The sequence below is a fragment of the Amblyomma mixtum genome, chromosome 4 (genome assembly GCF_055824585.1).
Source record: "Amblyomma mixtum isolate Tamu chromosome 4, ASM5582458v1, whole genome shotgun sequence".
Taxonomy (NCBI): Eukaryota; Metazoa; Arthropoda; class Arachnida; order Ixodida; family Ixodidae; genus Amblyomma; species Amblyomma mixtum.
In genome coordinates, this window is record NC_143015.1 from 115,328,750 (window position 1) to 115,342,313 (window position 13,564).

Here is a 13,564-nt window from a genome sequence, read left to right on the forward strand (position 1 = left end):
GGCTGTCGCCTTGATAAAGTTTTCACCACCACCGATGCGCGCACACAAGGCGCGAGCATGCGCAAGCTAGGCCTGGAGGAAAAACGGCTCAGGCAAGAAGGAGAGGCGACGGCGTTCGCGTAATAAAAAGCGGAAACAGGCGCGCGCGCGCGAGTTTCAGGATAAATACGAAGGTCAGAGGAAAAGCTGACCGCAGCTGAAAGAGAAGCGAGAGAGAGAGCTAAAGAACAGAAAAGGCACAGGCGGGAGCGACAAAAAAATAATAAAGAACTGGGTGCGCCCGACGGGAACACGGACAACATGCCAGAGAGAAGACGAGACGTCGAATGGCTCCGATAACGCGGTTATTTCGGGCAAGCGCGCCAGAGCGCGACACAACGCTTTCCTCTGTCTCGTCGCCGCCCGTGCATTGCACCAACGCCCTCGGGTGGGCGACGCAGGAAACTTTGCACCCTGCAAATCGCGGCGGCCGGCTCCAGGCAAACGTGCAAGAATACACCGCGCGGGGTTGGATTTCGGCGGGACACTGACTGTAAGTTCTTGGACTGGCGTCCGCGCGGGAATCTGGCTCACGTACCGCTCAGTACTTAGGGGAACACTTTTCTAGTCAGACCAGAAAAAAAATCTTTGTGCACGATGGGATTCGAACCACCATACTTCCGTTCCGCAGCAGAGCGTGCTAATGGCTACGCTACTTTCTGCCAACACACATGCAGTTCTCCTTGTCTAAGACGCTTTTGGAGAGTGTCTGCAGAAAGGCGTCGAATCATACGGATGCCGCCCAAATGCCCTCCAGTGTCTCCAGCATTTAAGATTCACAAACAATTGTGTACTAAATTAACATCTTAACCACACATCAGTGACACAAGCAGCAACACCGCGCTAAGCGCTTTCGCCTCACCGCACTTCAGGTCAACAAAGTGCTCCCCTGAATTTTTTTTTTTACTTCGGCAACGAGTTTGAACACTAAAGAGGCCATACTTAATGATAAAAATTATCAAAAAAAGGAACAAAAAGTATGTTTAAGGTTGGTTTGGTTTATTGGGGTTTAACGTCCCAAAGCGCTTATGTTTAAGAGTCATGCTTGGTGAGCACCGGAAGAAAAAAATATACAGAGAAAAACTATTGGGAGAGAGTTTTGAAAGCGTATCTGAATGGCTATGCAACAGGGGTCGAACCAGGGGCGCCCGGGACTGTTAGGCGGTTTTTTTTTACTTGAAACTAAACGACAGTCGTGCTTGTCAATTGGGAGCATTTCTGAATGGAGAAAAGAATCAGTCACCGCTTGATGGAATGCTCGCTTGATATTTGCGTTAAGACCAGTGCCTTTAAAAATTTCTTCTCTTCCTTTCTAATGACACGCCTGCTCATTAGCATACAGTCGTAAGACAACGCAAATACTAGGTTTGCCTTTGTTCGCCGAGAAGCAACGCTGTTTCGTGGCTTATGCGCTGCGTGCTCACCTCTAAATCTTAAAGTCAATTAAGGGTTCGATACCCCGCACCTTCGGATGAAATTTAATTCTCATTGATACAAGCTGGGTGGCGTAATCTGGGATTTCTGGGAACACTGCTACTGGTCAACGCTGACGCCGAGGTTTCGTTGCCGATGAGCCAGCTATAGAAATACGACCTGTGTATAGGATTACGAGAAAGGCTGCTGCGTCCACCCCACGACAGCCTCTCAGAAAGCACCGTTATCTTATCTGCCCATCTGGCACCAAGCCGCTCCCGGGTGCTTTTCATTTTCCTTGTATTCCACTACGCTATCCAAGGAGACCAGGTTTGGTTTGCTTTGGTTTATGGGGTTTAACGTCCCAAAGCGACTGAGGCTATGAGGGACGCCGTAGTGGAGGAGGGCTCCGGAAATTTCGAGCACCTGGGGTTCTTTAACGTGCACTGACATCGCACAGTACACAGGCCTCTAGAATTTCGCCTCCATAGAAATTCAACCGCCGCGGCCGGGATCAAACCCGCGTCTTTCGGGTCAGCAGCCGAACACCATAACCACTGAGCCACCGCGGCGGTCCAAGGAGAACAATGGTTATCTGTTCAGCACATTACACACCTTGCATGCCCCCTTTCAAATAAAACCAGGTTATCATTAACACCGCGTTTCTTCTCAAATCCACACTTGCTCTCTGTGTGCCGGATAGAATTTCCCTTTGCAACCACGAACAAGCCAGCAATACGTGCCGGAAACGTTTCCGGCACAAAAAAAGAAGACGTGGTTTTGAGGAAAGGAAATGGCGCAGTAACTGTCAAGCAGGAGGAGATGGTTCCTCCTCCTCTCCCTTTACCTCTAGGCCCTGCCCCGCTTTCCGTCGTCTTCCAGGGTACGCTATCTTCCCTGACCCTTCGCACGCAAAAGTTTAAAAGTTCCCAGAGCTAGGGCGCACCTATGGCGACCCACTTCATATGCGTCCTGCTCGCGGGACCTTCGTCTATTCCTTTCATGTTGGGACTGCGTCCGCCATAGGAAACAGCAAAGGCGCAGTGTAACACACACCACGGTGTACGCCACAGCAGCTGAAAGCGGTCGCGAGTTGAGGGGCTGCTCCCTTACAGAGAAGTTTTAGACAGTCTATAGAGTGTTTATAGACTTCTGTCTGTAAAATCTATAGACTTTCTAAGGGCAAATCCTCGAGAACAGTCTATAGGCAACACAAACGCCATAGACGGTCTATAGACAATCTATAGATTTATGGCTATACACTTTTAGTAGGCTTTTGTCTATAGACAGTCTATTGACTACGATTGTAAAAGTAAAGGCGCCAAAAAACCACACACACACACAAGACAAGAGAACGGGTTGTGTGTGTGTGTGTGGTTTTTTGGCGCCTTTACTTTTACAATGAATTACCAACTAGCCCAGCAAGAAGTTCTCTTATTGACTATGAATAGACAAAAATCAATATATAAGGAAGTCAATAGAGTCAATAAGAAGTCTATAGACTGTCTATAGACCATTTTTATAAGAGCTGTCAGTTCTAGCTCGTGCGCCAACTAGGGGCAGATTAGTTCCATGGGCACAGTTCCAGAAATCGGGGAACCACTGTGCCCATGAAATGGGGTTTAACACGTTCGGGGTGTAAAAATCGGGTTTTATCCGAAAACGAAGAACCTCACCTATAGACAAAACGCTAATAAGAGCGTACGGCCACAAATCTATAGAATGTCTATAGACTGTCCGCATGAGTTGCATTGTCTGAAGGATTTGTCTATTCAGTGGCCATCTATTCAGTGGCCTATACAGCTGTCTTCTGCACGACAGTATTGCGAAAGGCAGCTTCGCGCAACCTTGGTGAAAAGAATCCAGCCCACACGGTTGGCTTTTCGGCCGCGTAATAGAGGGGCACTTGAAGTCTTGAAAGGTGAGCACGAGGGCTCTAACCTTCAGCGATTTACAGCTAGAGGAGCCACGGATAACGCTTACTAATAAATAAATTGGTAAATTGGTTTTTGAGCAAAGGAAATACTCTGTCTCACATATCTCGGTGGACACCCGAACCGCTCCGTAAGGGAAGGGAGGAAGGTGCGAGTGAAAAAAGAAGGAAAGAGGCGCCGCCGTGGAGGGCTCCGGAATAATTTCTACCACCTGGGGATCTTTAACGAGCGCTGACATCGCACAGCATACGGGCGCCTCTTGCGTTTCGCCTCCATCGGAACGCGGCCGCCGCGGTCGGGTTCGAACCCGGGTACTCCGAATCGGTAGACGAGCGCCTTAACCACTAAGCCACCGCGGCGGGTCCACTTAATCGGCTGAAAAGAAAACCATGCGACCTTAAGACTTTACTGACTAGCTGGTACACCAGCACAGTTCTAAAACAAGAAACATTCCCATACAAGCCCATATAAGTTCTCAGAGAAACTTTAATCGCTTATGTTGCGCTCCGCGGGCGTTGCACAATCATATGGACAGCTCTTTCGAACTTCGTACGACTTTTGTAGAATAAAGGAACAGCGCCAAAAATAGATGTGGAGCTGAAAGCAACCGCGTTCCCGAACCAGAACCAAATGGCCCTAGAGATAGACCTGCGTTCGATTCACACTGCACCACCACCTGGCGGTGCAGGCCGGACTCATTATTTTTATTTCCTTTTATTGCTCATTCTAACGTATGTTGGAAGCTGCACGCTGCCCGTCGTGCCTTAGGCGATGTGGGCTGGGCACTTTTATATTTATTTATTTTTTTGGGAGCCCAACCAAAAGTATGCCGGATGTGCATGCGAAAACTGCATGACAAAGGCTCGCGGCGGCGACGTGGACGTCAGCAACCAAGAGCACCGCAATGTCACCATGTCAAACGGCCACCTTGACACGGGTGGTCACTTGCACTATTCGAAAGGTCGCCGCGTAGAACCGGGGAACAGACATGTCACTGCAGATATTGTGAGCGCCTGTTAAGAAGAGCCCGCCCCTTTCCAAAGTGGTATGCATACTGTCTATCGACTTCTTATAGCCTCGGTTGGCTTCCTATAGATGTTTCCTTTTGTCTATTCATAGTCTATAATCTGTCTATAGACTTCTTATAGAGTGTTGCCTTCCTATAGATAGCCCCTTTTGTCTATTCATAGTCTATAGGCTGTCTAGACAAAAGTCTGCTAAGAGTGTATGGCTATAAATCTACAGAATGTCTATAGGAGTTCTATTGACCATACGATTTGTGTATGAAAGTCTATAGACTTTATAGACAAAAGTCTATAGACAGTGTTTAGAGTGTCTGAAGAAATTTTGTAATAGTCCCCTCCGGTGGCTGGCGCGCAACCGCAATCGTATAAAAACAGCGGTGAATACACGTGTACATGCATTCACTGCGAGAAGGTCACACAGGCATATCTCTCACCTCTCCTAGTGAGGCGAAAAGCCTCGGTGTGCATGTTGCGCAAATAAACGCGCGCGGTAGAATGCTTCTCCCAGCTAAACGGGCGCATTGTTCGAGCTGAAATTTCGCAGAGAAGTGGCATTTGGCCGGCAGAATTGTTTTATAACACGTTTGCTTGGAGTACTTACCTGATTCGAACAGAATAAGTTGGATAGTCACATCGTCTGCGGCGTCGACGAAGGAAATTAGGCCGCTCTGTCGGCGATCGCACCGGTGGCGCCATCTCGCGTGTTAGTGGTGAAGATTCGGCAAAGGAGGGGGCCTCGGGAGGTTCGAAGACGCTCTTTCAACTGGTTTTTTAATGGTCACAGAAAACTTAGCTTGGCCAAACTAAGTTTTCAGCAAGTTAAGTTTTCTGTGACCATTAAAAGATCAGTTAAACGAGCGTCTTCAAACCTCCCGAACCTCGCTCCATTGCTGAATCTTCACGGCCAACAAACGAGATGGCGCCACCAGTGCGATCGCCGACAGAACAGCTTGATTTCCTTCGTCGTCGCCGCAGACGATGTGACTATCCGACTTATGCTGTTCGAATCAGGTAAATACCCCAAGCAAACGTGGTATAAAACAATTCTGCCGACCAAATGCCACTTCTCTGCGAAATTTCAGCTCGAACAATGCCCCCGTTTAGCTGGGAGAAGCATTCTACCGCGCGCGTTTATTAGCGCAACACGCGATATTTTCTGTTCTTGGTTTTGTCCCGCCTTGTGTCCTCAATTTTCTGTGCTATTCACTCAATACCGCCGCGTAAAATACTCGTGCACAATAGCTTTCTCCCCTTTCAAATCCGTTTAGAAAGTTTATATACTGTTAATAGACATTTGTTGATAGTGCATAGACTTTCTATTCAATACACTTTCTGTACACGAATTTTATTGACTATAGTAGGATAAAACTAAAAATAAAGCAGTTGTTAAAACTGGCCCATGGTCCATGGCGTCCGGTATCGCGTATTGCGCAAATAAACGCACGCCATAGAATGCTTCTCCAAGCTAAACGGGCGCATTGTTCGAGCTCAAATTTCGCACAGAAATGGCATTTTGGTCGGCAGAATTGTTTCATGCTACATCTGTTTGGGTTACTTGCCTTAATCGATAAAAAAAACGCATATTCACATCGTCTGCGGACACGGCGAAGGAAATCAAGCTGTGCTGTCAGCAATCGCACCGGTGGCGCCCCATCGTTTGTTGGCCGTGAAGATTGAACAATGGTTCGGGAGGTTTGAATACGCTCTTTCCACTGATTTTTTAATTGTCACAGAAAATTTAGTTTGCTGAAGACTTAGTTTGGCCAAGCTAAGTTTTCTGTGACCCTTAAAAAAACAGTTGAAAGAGCGTCTTCAAACCTCCCGAACGCCCTCTCCTTTGCTGAAACACGGCTAACAAACGAGATGGCGCCACCAGTGCGATCGCTGACAGAACAGCTTCATTTCCTTCGCCATCGCCGAAGACGATGCGAATATGCGACTTTTTTTTATCTATTCAGAAAAGTAGCCCAAACAGATGTAGCATCAAACAATTCTGCCGACAAAATCATTTCTGTGCGAAATTTGAGCTCGAACAATGCGCCCGTTCAGCTGGGAGAAGCATTATACGGCGTGGGTCTATTTGCGCACACACGATATAACTGCTAGCCAATTACAACAGTAAACGAAACCAGCTTTGTAAACTTTAATGTTTCACTTTATTTAACAAGTCAGGTATAAGACTTCTAGAACTAGCTATATTTTTGTGATTAGCTTCATGTTTAGGTAAAAAGAAAAGTTTTAACAACTGACTCCTTTTTCGTCATGGAGGCATTCTGTGCGGCGGTCCTGAATCAGGGCGGAGCTTCACTGCAGACTTCAGTTTTATCCGACTATAGTCTATAAACAATCTATATACTTATGGCCGTACATTTTTAGTAGCCTTTTTATACACACTATGCTAGACAAAAGAAAATGTCTAGCAAGTCTATAGAGAATTTTGTTGCGAAAGAAACACTACGCGAGTCGCCGAGCCATTTCGCGGAGCTGACGAAAGGCCATACTGCGCATGCGCAAGGAGCAGTGACGTCACACGGCACACTGCTGGCGCGCCGCCGCCGTCGCTGCGCGGGTGACTCAAGAGGTGCCGCCACCGCGCTCGCTAGTTGCGCACGCGCAGTAGCGGCGCATAGCTAGCGTGCCGGGGCCGCCGCCGCTGCCGCGCGCTCTCCATCGCCTCTCTCTCCTCGTTGGTTTCACGATCCTCCAGGTTTAATCAGAGCTAAACCACTGCAAATTTTTTATGCGGCATTTTTGTAAAGGCTAAACGGTCCCGATCAATTCTGCAAGTGCGCATCGTACAGAAATGCCTCCACAAAGCGGGCGTGCTTAGCAAGAACGCACCCCCCCCCCCCCCCCCCCCCCACGGGCTGTGCGTGTACTCACTGCGCGTCTTGCGGTACGTCTCGTCGAGTATCTCGGTCATGCCCTTGAGGCAGCAGAGCTTCTTGAGCTCGCAGCAACTCAGGTCCGAGTTGAAGGCATTCTTGGAGTTGACCTTGAAGCCTAGCTTCTTGGCCTCTTCGTCGAGCGACTGCGCCACCGTCGTGTGCAGCGTCGACTGCTCGTGCACGATGCTGAACTTGCGCCAGTTGTAGAAGTGCAGCAACGCCATGACGCTGCGTACGACCTGCGCGACGCAATACAGAAAAAAAATTCACGGGGCACTTTGGCTCACTACAGTGCTGCAAGGCGAAAAGCCTTTCCTAGCGCACTGTTTGTCATTGACTGCGAGACTGTTTGTGCTCTACTAGTGCTTTATTTGACTACACATTGTGACTACACATTACAACAACACACTTTGACTGCCGACTTTGACTGCTTCTTTAGCATGACTCTCTGCTTCGACGAGTTCGTTTGTACCCATGGCTCTGTTCGCAGTAATGATGTATGTAATGTGGTCATCCACGGACGCCTTACGCCCCCTGTCGGAGCGGACGACGACCATTTTATCACTTGTCGTCTGCTCCAAAAGGGGGCGTCAGGCATCCGTGGGTGACCTCATTACTTCGAATCCACGCACTCTGACGTCATAACCATTTCGACCAACCGAAAAGCTTCGCACCTTTGCTGACAACCTTCTGTCGACAACGATGAGGCATTAAAGGCTTCCGCCTTAAAAAGAAATCCCCCGGCATACTCCTCTTGTCTCCAGCTGGTCCGGCCGGCACAGTGGAAGCTATGCGCGGTTCGCCATCATGGCGCCCGTGACGTCACGAGCCATTTATGCGCCTATTCATGGATCGATGCACAAGTCGACCCACTGGCTTCGGCAACAGCAGTTCGTGCCGTCGCCGCAGTTACCGAATACAAAGTTCTAGAGACCTGCAGCTTTCACGTAAGACGCGTGTCACCACGATCGGCCCTCTCTCAAGCTCACAGCCCACTTCTGCGCACAAGAACAGCGGAAAACATATTGGGGAGTCCCCTCACCAGAGCTGCTGAAGGCACGGTGCGGGCGAATGTAGAGTTTTCAATCGTTGCTACGCTGGCGTCCGAGCATTTCTGTAGGCGAAAGAGAGAAAGGGAGAAGCGCGAGCGTTAGCACAGTCAGCTCAATAAAGAGACATCGTTTAATGTAGGAAATTGCATTATAACTCCACCCCCCCCCCCCCCCCACCCTCTTCGACCTTACACATGAATAAAAAGAAATCGTAACGCACAAACGAAGACAATATGCACGAGAAGACACGCACAAGCGCTAGCGAAGGATTTAGTGCATGACCAGGAGCATATACAAGGTGTTTCACCTATAAGATGTTACACAATTTTTTTAAAAACCGGCTCTTTGAGTTAGGAGAGCGCTTTTTTTTTTCGGCATATCATTGTTAGCGGTGTAGTAAGTACATCAGAATGCAGCTAAAATGTGTTAACTAGCAGGCTGGTTAACGAATATTGACCAGTTCACTTTTTGACTATTACCGTTAGGCTTCATTATTCAGAGGCGTGTAACCCATCGTAAATAATGTACATAGCAGTTTTTAGAATTTTAAAAAGCAATTACCCTCGGCGCCGTGACCCAACAAATTTTGGCTACATCGCGCCAAAATGCATGCGCTTTCGAGAAGCTTGCAGGAAAAGCAACTTCATCGGTGGACGTAACTCGTCGAAATAGCCAAAATTTGTCGGGCGATATTGCTACGGCGGGCTACACGCCTCTCAATAGTGAACGAGTCTAAGAGTAATGGTTAAAAAGTTAACTGTTCAATACTAGTTAACCAGCCTGATAGTTAGCAAGTCTCAGCTGTATCCTGATGTACAATAGCGCTGACAAAGCTCTGCCGAAAAAGCGCTCTTCGATTCAAAAAGCCTTTCTTTTAAAAACTGAGGAAAGTCTTAAAGGTACACGGAAGAGGAATCTGAACTCGTCTTTTTGCCGCGGGAACTCGATCTACACGTTCCGAACATTCTTAGAAACTCCGACTTATTGCCATGTGTGGCAGATTTCCCTAATTAAATTGAATTAATGTCCGGCTCCCACTTTTTTATTTTGAATTCTCCCCGTACGATGGGCAGAGTCGACCAATGCGCGGAGTGTCTTTCAGCCAGCTCCGTGGAGGCTTTGCTTTCGCTTTATTTTGTTTTTTAGGTTTCCGTGAATAAATAGTTTCATTCGCAGATAATATAGCCGCAAAATAAGCCCGCAGAAATAAAAATACGCGCGGACGATTTGCTTCTACGGATTACTACGTATTACTCCGCCGATGGCAGAGCGGCAAGCCGCTACGGGACTGGCTGCAAGGCACTCCACGCGTTGGTCGGCTCCGCCCACCGAACGGGGAGAATTCAAAAAATAAAGGCGGGAGCCGGACGTTAATTCGATTTAGTTAGGAAAATCGGCCACACAGGGCAATAAATTGAGGTTTCTAAGAATGCTGAGAACGTGTAGAGCGAGTTCCCGCGGCAGAAAGACGAGTTCAGATTCCTCTTCAGTGCACCTTTAAGTGAAACACCCTGCATATGCTAGAAGGCATGAAGAGACGGCCCAAACATTGCAGTTTTGACACAAATTGAGTTAACTAGACTATCAAGAAACACATGATCTTGATGATGATGGATTTTCATGGCGCAAAGGCACCTGTAAGCAAAGAGCGTCATGGCACAATGTGTTGTCGTCTGCTCATGGTGGGATCAAATACCCATTTCCCAAGCATTCACCCTAATGAAGCGGAGCTCAGGCCAATGGAAAAGCTTGCACCCATTGTACCACCGGTGGGTACCCGGCGCCACTGAGGATCGAAGCCCGCAACTCACGCATGCGAGACGGATGCTCAAACCACTAGGCCCCTGTTGCTGCAACAACTGAGCTCCTTACAAGGTTGGTGCGACATTGTGTTTTAATCGGAAAGAAAACGAATGTGTGGTGCCGGAGTCCCTTTTGTGGGTTGCATCAAAACAAAGACTTCGAAATGTCAGAGAAATCTCCACAAAACATGCAGAACAAATCCAAGCGCTGAAAAAGTGAAGGCCCCAGAAATATCTGCCAGGTATAGAGAGAGAGAGAGAGAGAGAGAGAAAAGGACGGAAAGGCAGGGAGGTTAACCAGGCGATGCCCAGTTGGCTACCCTACACAAAGGTATGTGATGAAGAATCGATAAAAAATTCACGGGGCACTTTGGCTCTCTAAAGTGCTGCAAGGCGAAAGCCTTTCCTGGCGCACTGCTTGGAATTGGCTGCGAGACTGTGCTGTATTGGTGCTTTATTTGACTACACATTAGACTGCTTCTTTAGCACGACTCTGCTTCGATGAGTTCGGTTGTATCCATGGCTCTGTTCACCGTAATGAGGTATGTAATGTGGTCACCCACGGACTCCTTACGCCCCCTGTCGGAGCGGACGACAACTATTTTATTGGTTGTCGTCTGCTCCAAAAGGGGCCGTCAGGCATCCGTGGGTGACCTCATTACTTCGAATCCGCGCTCTCTGACGTCATAACCATTTCGACCAACCGAAGAGCGTGTCACCTCTGCTGACAACCTTCTGTCGACAACGATGAGGCATTAAAGGCTCTTGCCTTAAAAGGGACAGTTTCCAAGGCCGCAGGGCAGTGAGTTACGGAGAAGAATCTGAACTTTCATCTATGTTTCGCTCCGCTAGGGGGCGTGATCGAGAAAGACGACGAGAAGCGTTGGTCCCAAGGGCGTGCTTACTCGCCTACAGACACGCTCCATCACGCGGAAGGCGCAGATACACGGGGGAGCGAGAGCTGACGTAATAAGGGAGTGCGAGATCCCTATACACACGTCGCTGGATAGTGGCCTCCGTGATTCATGACCTTCTTATTGGGTCCACGCCCACCGAAACTTGTTCGGGAGGAAGCTCGGAAAAACGAAGGACGCCTCTTGACGGCGCGAAATGCGCCGGGACCGGCTTGGAGATCGCGAGGTGATTCGTGCCGCGGTGCCGGAGGGGAGTTTAACCCCTTCAGTGACAAGTTTTGCATTTAGTGAAAGAAGAAAATTTTCAAATTTTGTGACTTTTGTAAGGAACACAGCACAGTAGCTCACACAAGCACTGACGGTAACGTATACTGGTCGTCCTGTGAGCGCAACGGTACAAATCACAACGAGCAGACGACGTTCGTTCTATGAGAGGGCCTTGTGCGCATGCGCGATGTCGTTTCTCTTGCTTCCCGAGCTTCGTAATGTGGCGCTGACCGACCGAGAAATCGTAGCTCGAGCGTTATTAGTGAAAAAATGGCGCCTCTGTACAACGACCCTATTGAGTCTTAGAGGCTAGGAATTCCTTTGCGACTTTTTACGACGGGCTTTTTCAGAGACGATCACTGCCTGAGATGGTCCATAGGTAACGCCACTTTTAAAACAAGCATACCTGACGTAGGCTAGTACGGCTGTGTCAACAGTCGGGCCATCTGGATAATGGAACAAGGCACAGAATTTTTCGCGGAACAATTAACGGCAGGGAGTTCAGGTATCACGCGTTTTTAGATAGTTCCGTTCAGTTCACTTTATTTTCTTTCAACTGAAAGTGGAAGACAAGGCAAAAGGAGTTAGGTCTGACAAGACCTCGTTTCCCGTCTGAAGTTGACAGCAGGCTTTGAAATACAATCACAGGAAATCCCCCTCCTAACAGTAGAACATAAGACATACAATATAAGGAACACATGAATACAGTATAGGCTAGCTACTAATAAAACTTATGCAGTGAAACAAACCCACGGCAAAATACGCGACAACATATCGGTGAGAAAAAGGATCAGCATCTCTCTGGGTGTGGAAAGGGCTCCAAACTGATAACATAGTGACAGAAACCTGGAAAATTCTACGAAGACCTATAGCATGCTCGTAAGCGCGATTATGTACATAAATTATGTTCGGCGGTGATTAAGAACAATTACAGCTGCAATACAGCGACGCTCGAGCCGACTTCCGACAAATACGTCTCCGTGTTACCCATGCTAACAGTACATGCAGGTTCCGGTGCTATTTCTGTATTTACTTTTTTCCCTTTTCGTCTGCTCCGGCTGCGCAGACGATTCCTCGAAATTACGTCTGCCTTCGTTCAGCAGCATTTACTTTTACCGCATTTATTTATGTTTGCATTTATTTACTTTTACTATTTATTTGCTGCACTCACAAAAAAAGTCCCGGGCACCAGCGCGGAGCCCTTCTACGCCCAGCAATTTTCCGAGGATTATCTGGTCGTACACAAAAACAACCCGTCCTTGTTTTGTTATTTTTTTTTGTTTCTTGTGTCCCTCTCGCTTCTTAATTTCTCTGCAAACATCATCCTGGTCCGACCGAAGCGGGAACACGACGAAAACGGCCGGGGACACACGTCGTTATTATATGAGACGCCATTAAAAAGTCGTTTAATCTCTTCCGCGCGGAGAGCGAGACAATAAACAAATAAAACAGCCATTAAGAACGCGCTTACATCCGCGCGGCACACAGCACTAGAGCCAGTTTCTTCCCAAATCCTTTATTTATTTATTTATTTTTTGTTTCGACTCAGACTCCAGGGCACTTAACTCATCTCGTGCAGCGCAAATTTCGAGGAGTTTTCTGCAGCACACAACCTAGCTAACGAGAAAGTCAAACTTTAGCAAACCGTAACTTTAGCAGACTAGCTAATCTTCGCGAAACAAAAAATAAAACAAGTATTTCAACTACGCCAAGAGCGAAAACTACGGGACGAGGACTCAGGATATAATCATAAAGATCCCTAGCGCCGTAACCTAGTTCCGTAAAGTGCCTAGTGCCTTGACCTCTCCTGTATTTATTAAAGTCTCTCTTTAGTACCGTCGGGTACCCAACAGTTCCCAATGGGTACAAGCTTTCCCTAGTCAGACGCTCGATTTGTATCTGTTAATATAGCTTCGAAAAAAAAAAAAGGTGGTCATCAACCCTACCTTCTGCAAACGAAAACACCTACATTGGCACTCTTGGGCCATGGCCTCATCACCATCACTATCATCATCAACATAATCATCATAATGCTGTCTAATGAAGTGTTCTTTTTGTTCGTCTGCAGCGCTAGCCAAGTCTAGCCACGACGGACACGGCTCTACTCGAATCCAAGTACAGCCGACAGCAACGCATCGCCGGGGACGAAATCCCGCGAAGACACGAAAAGACAAGCGCACAGTAAACAAGTTTCGCGACGACTTCGCTTTCGAGGACGTCGCAACACGAT

At 47.9% G+C, this 13,564-nt stretch overlaps 1 protein-coding gene across 3 annotated transcripts in view; it reads right to left on the minus strand.

The window, feature by feature from the left end:
- The window catches only part of LOC149347988 (receptor-type guanylate cyclase Gyc76C-like), a 321,612-nt gene that overhangs the window by 63,895 nt on the left and 244,153 nt on the right, over positions 1-13,564 (minus strand). For all 3 annotated transcript variants that reach the window (XM_089587835.1, XM_089587834.1, XM_089587836.1), the window contains exons 4-5: positions 8,342-8,413; positions 7,295-7,538 (exon numbers count right to left, since the gene is read on the minus strand). In XM_089587835.1, coding sequence (XP_089443961.1) covers positions 7,295-7,538; positions 8,342-8,413 — 316 coding nt within the window. The remainder of the gene's footprint in view (positions 1-7,294; positions 7,539-8,341; positions 8,414-13,564) is intronic.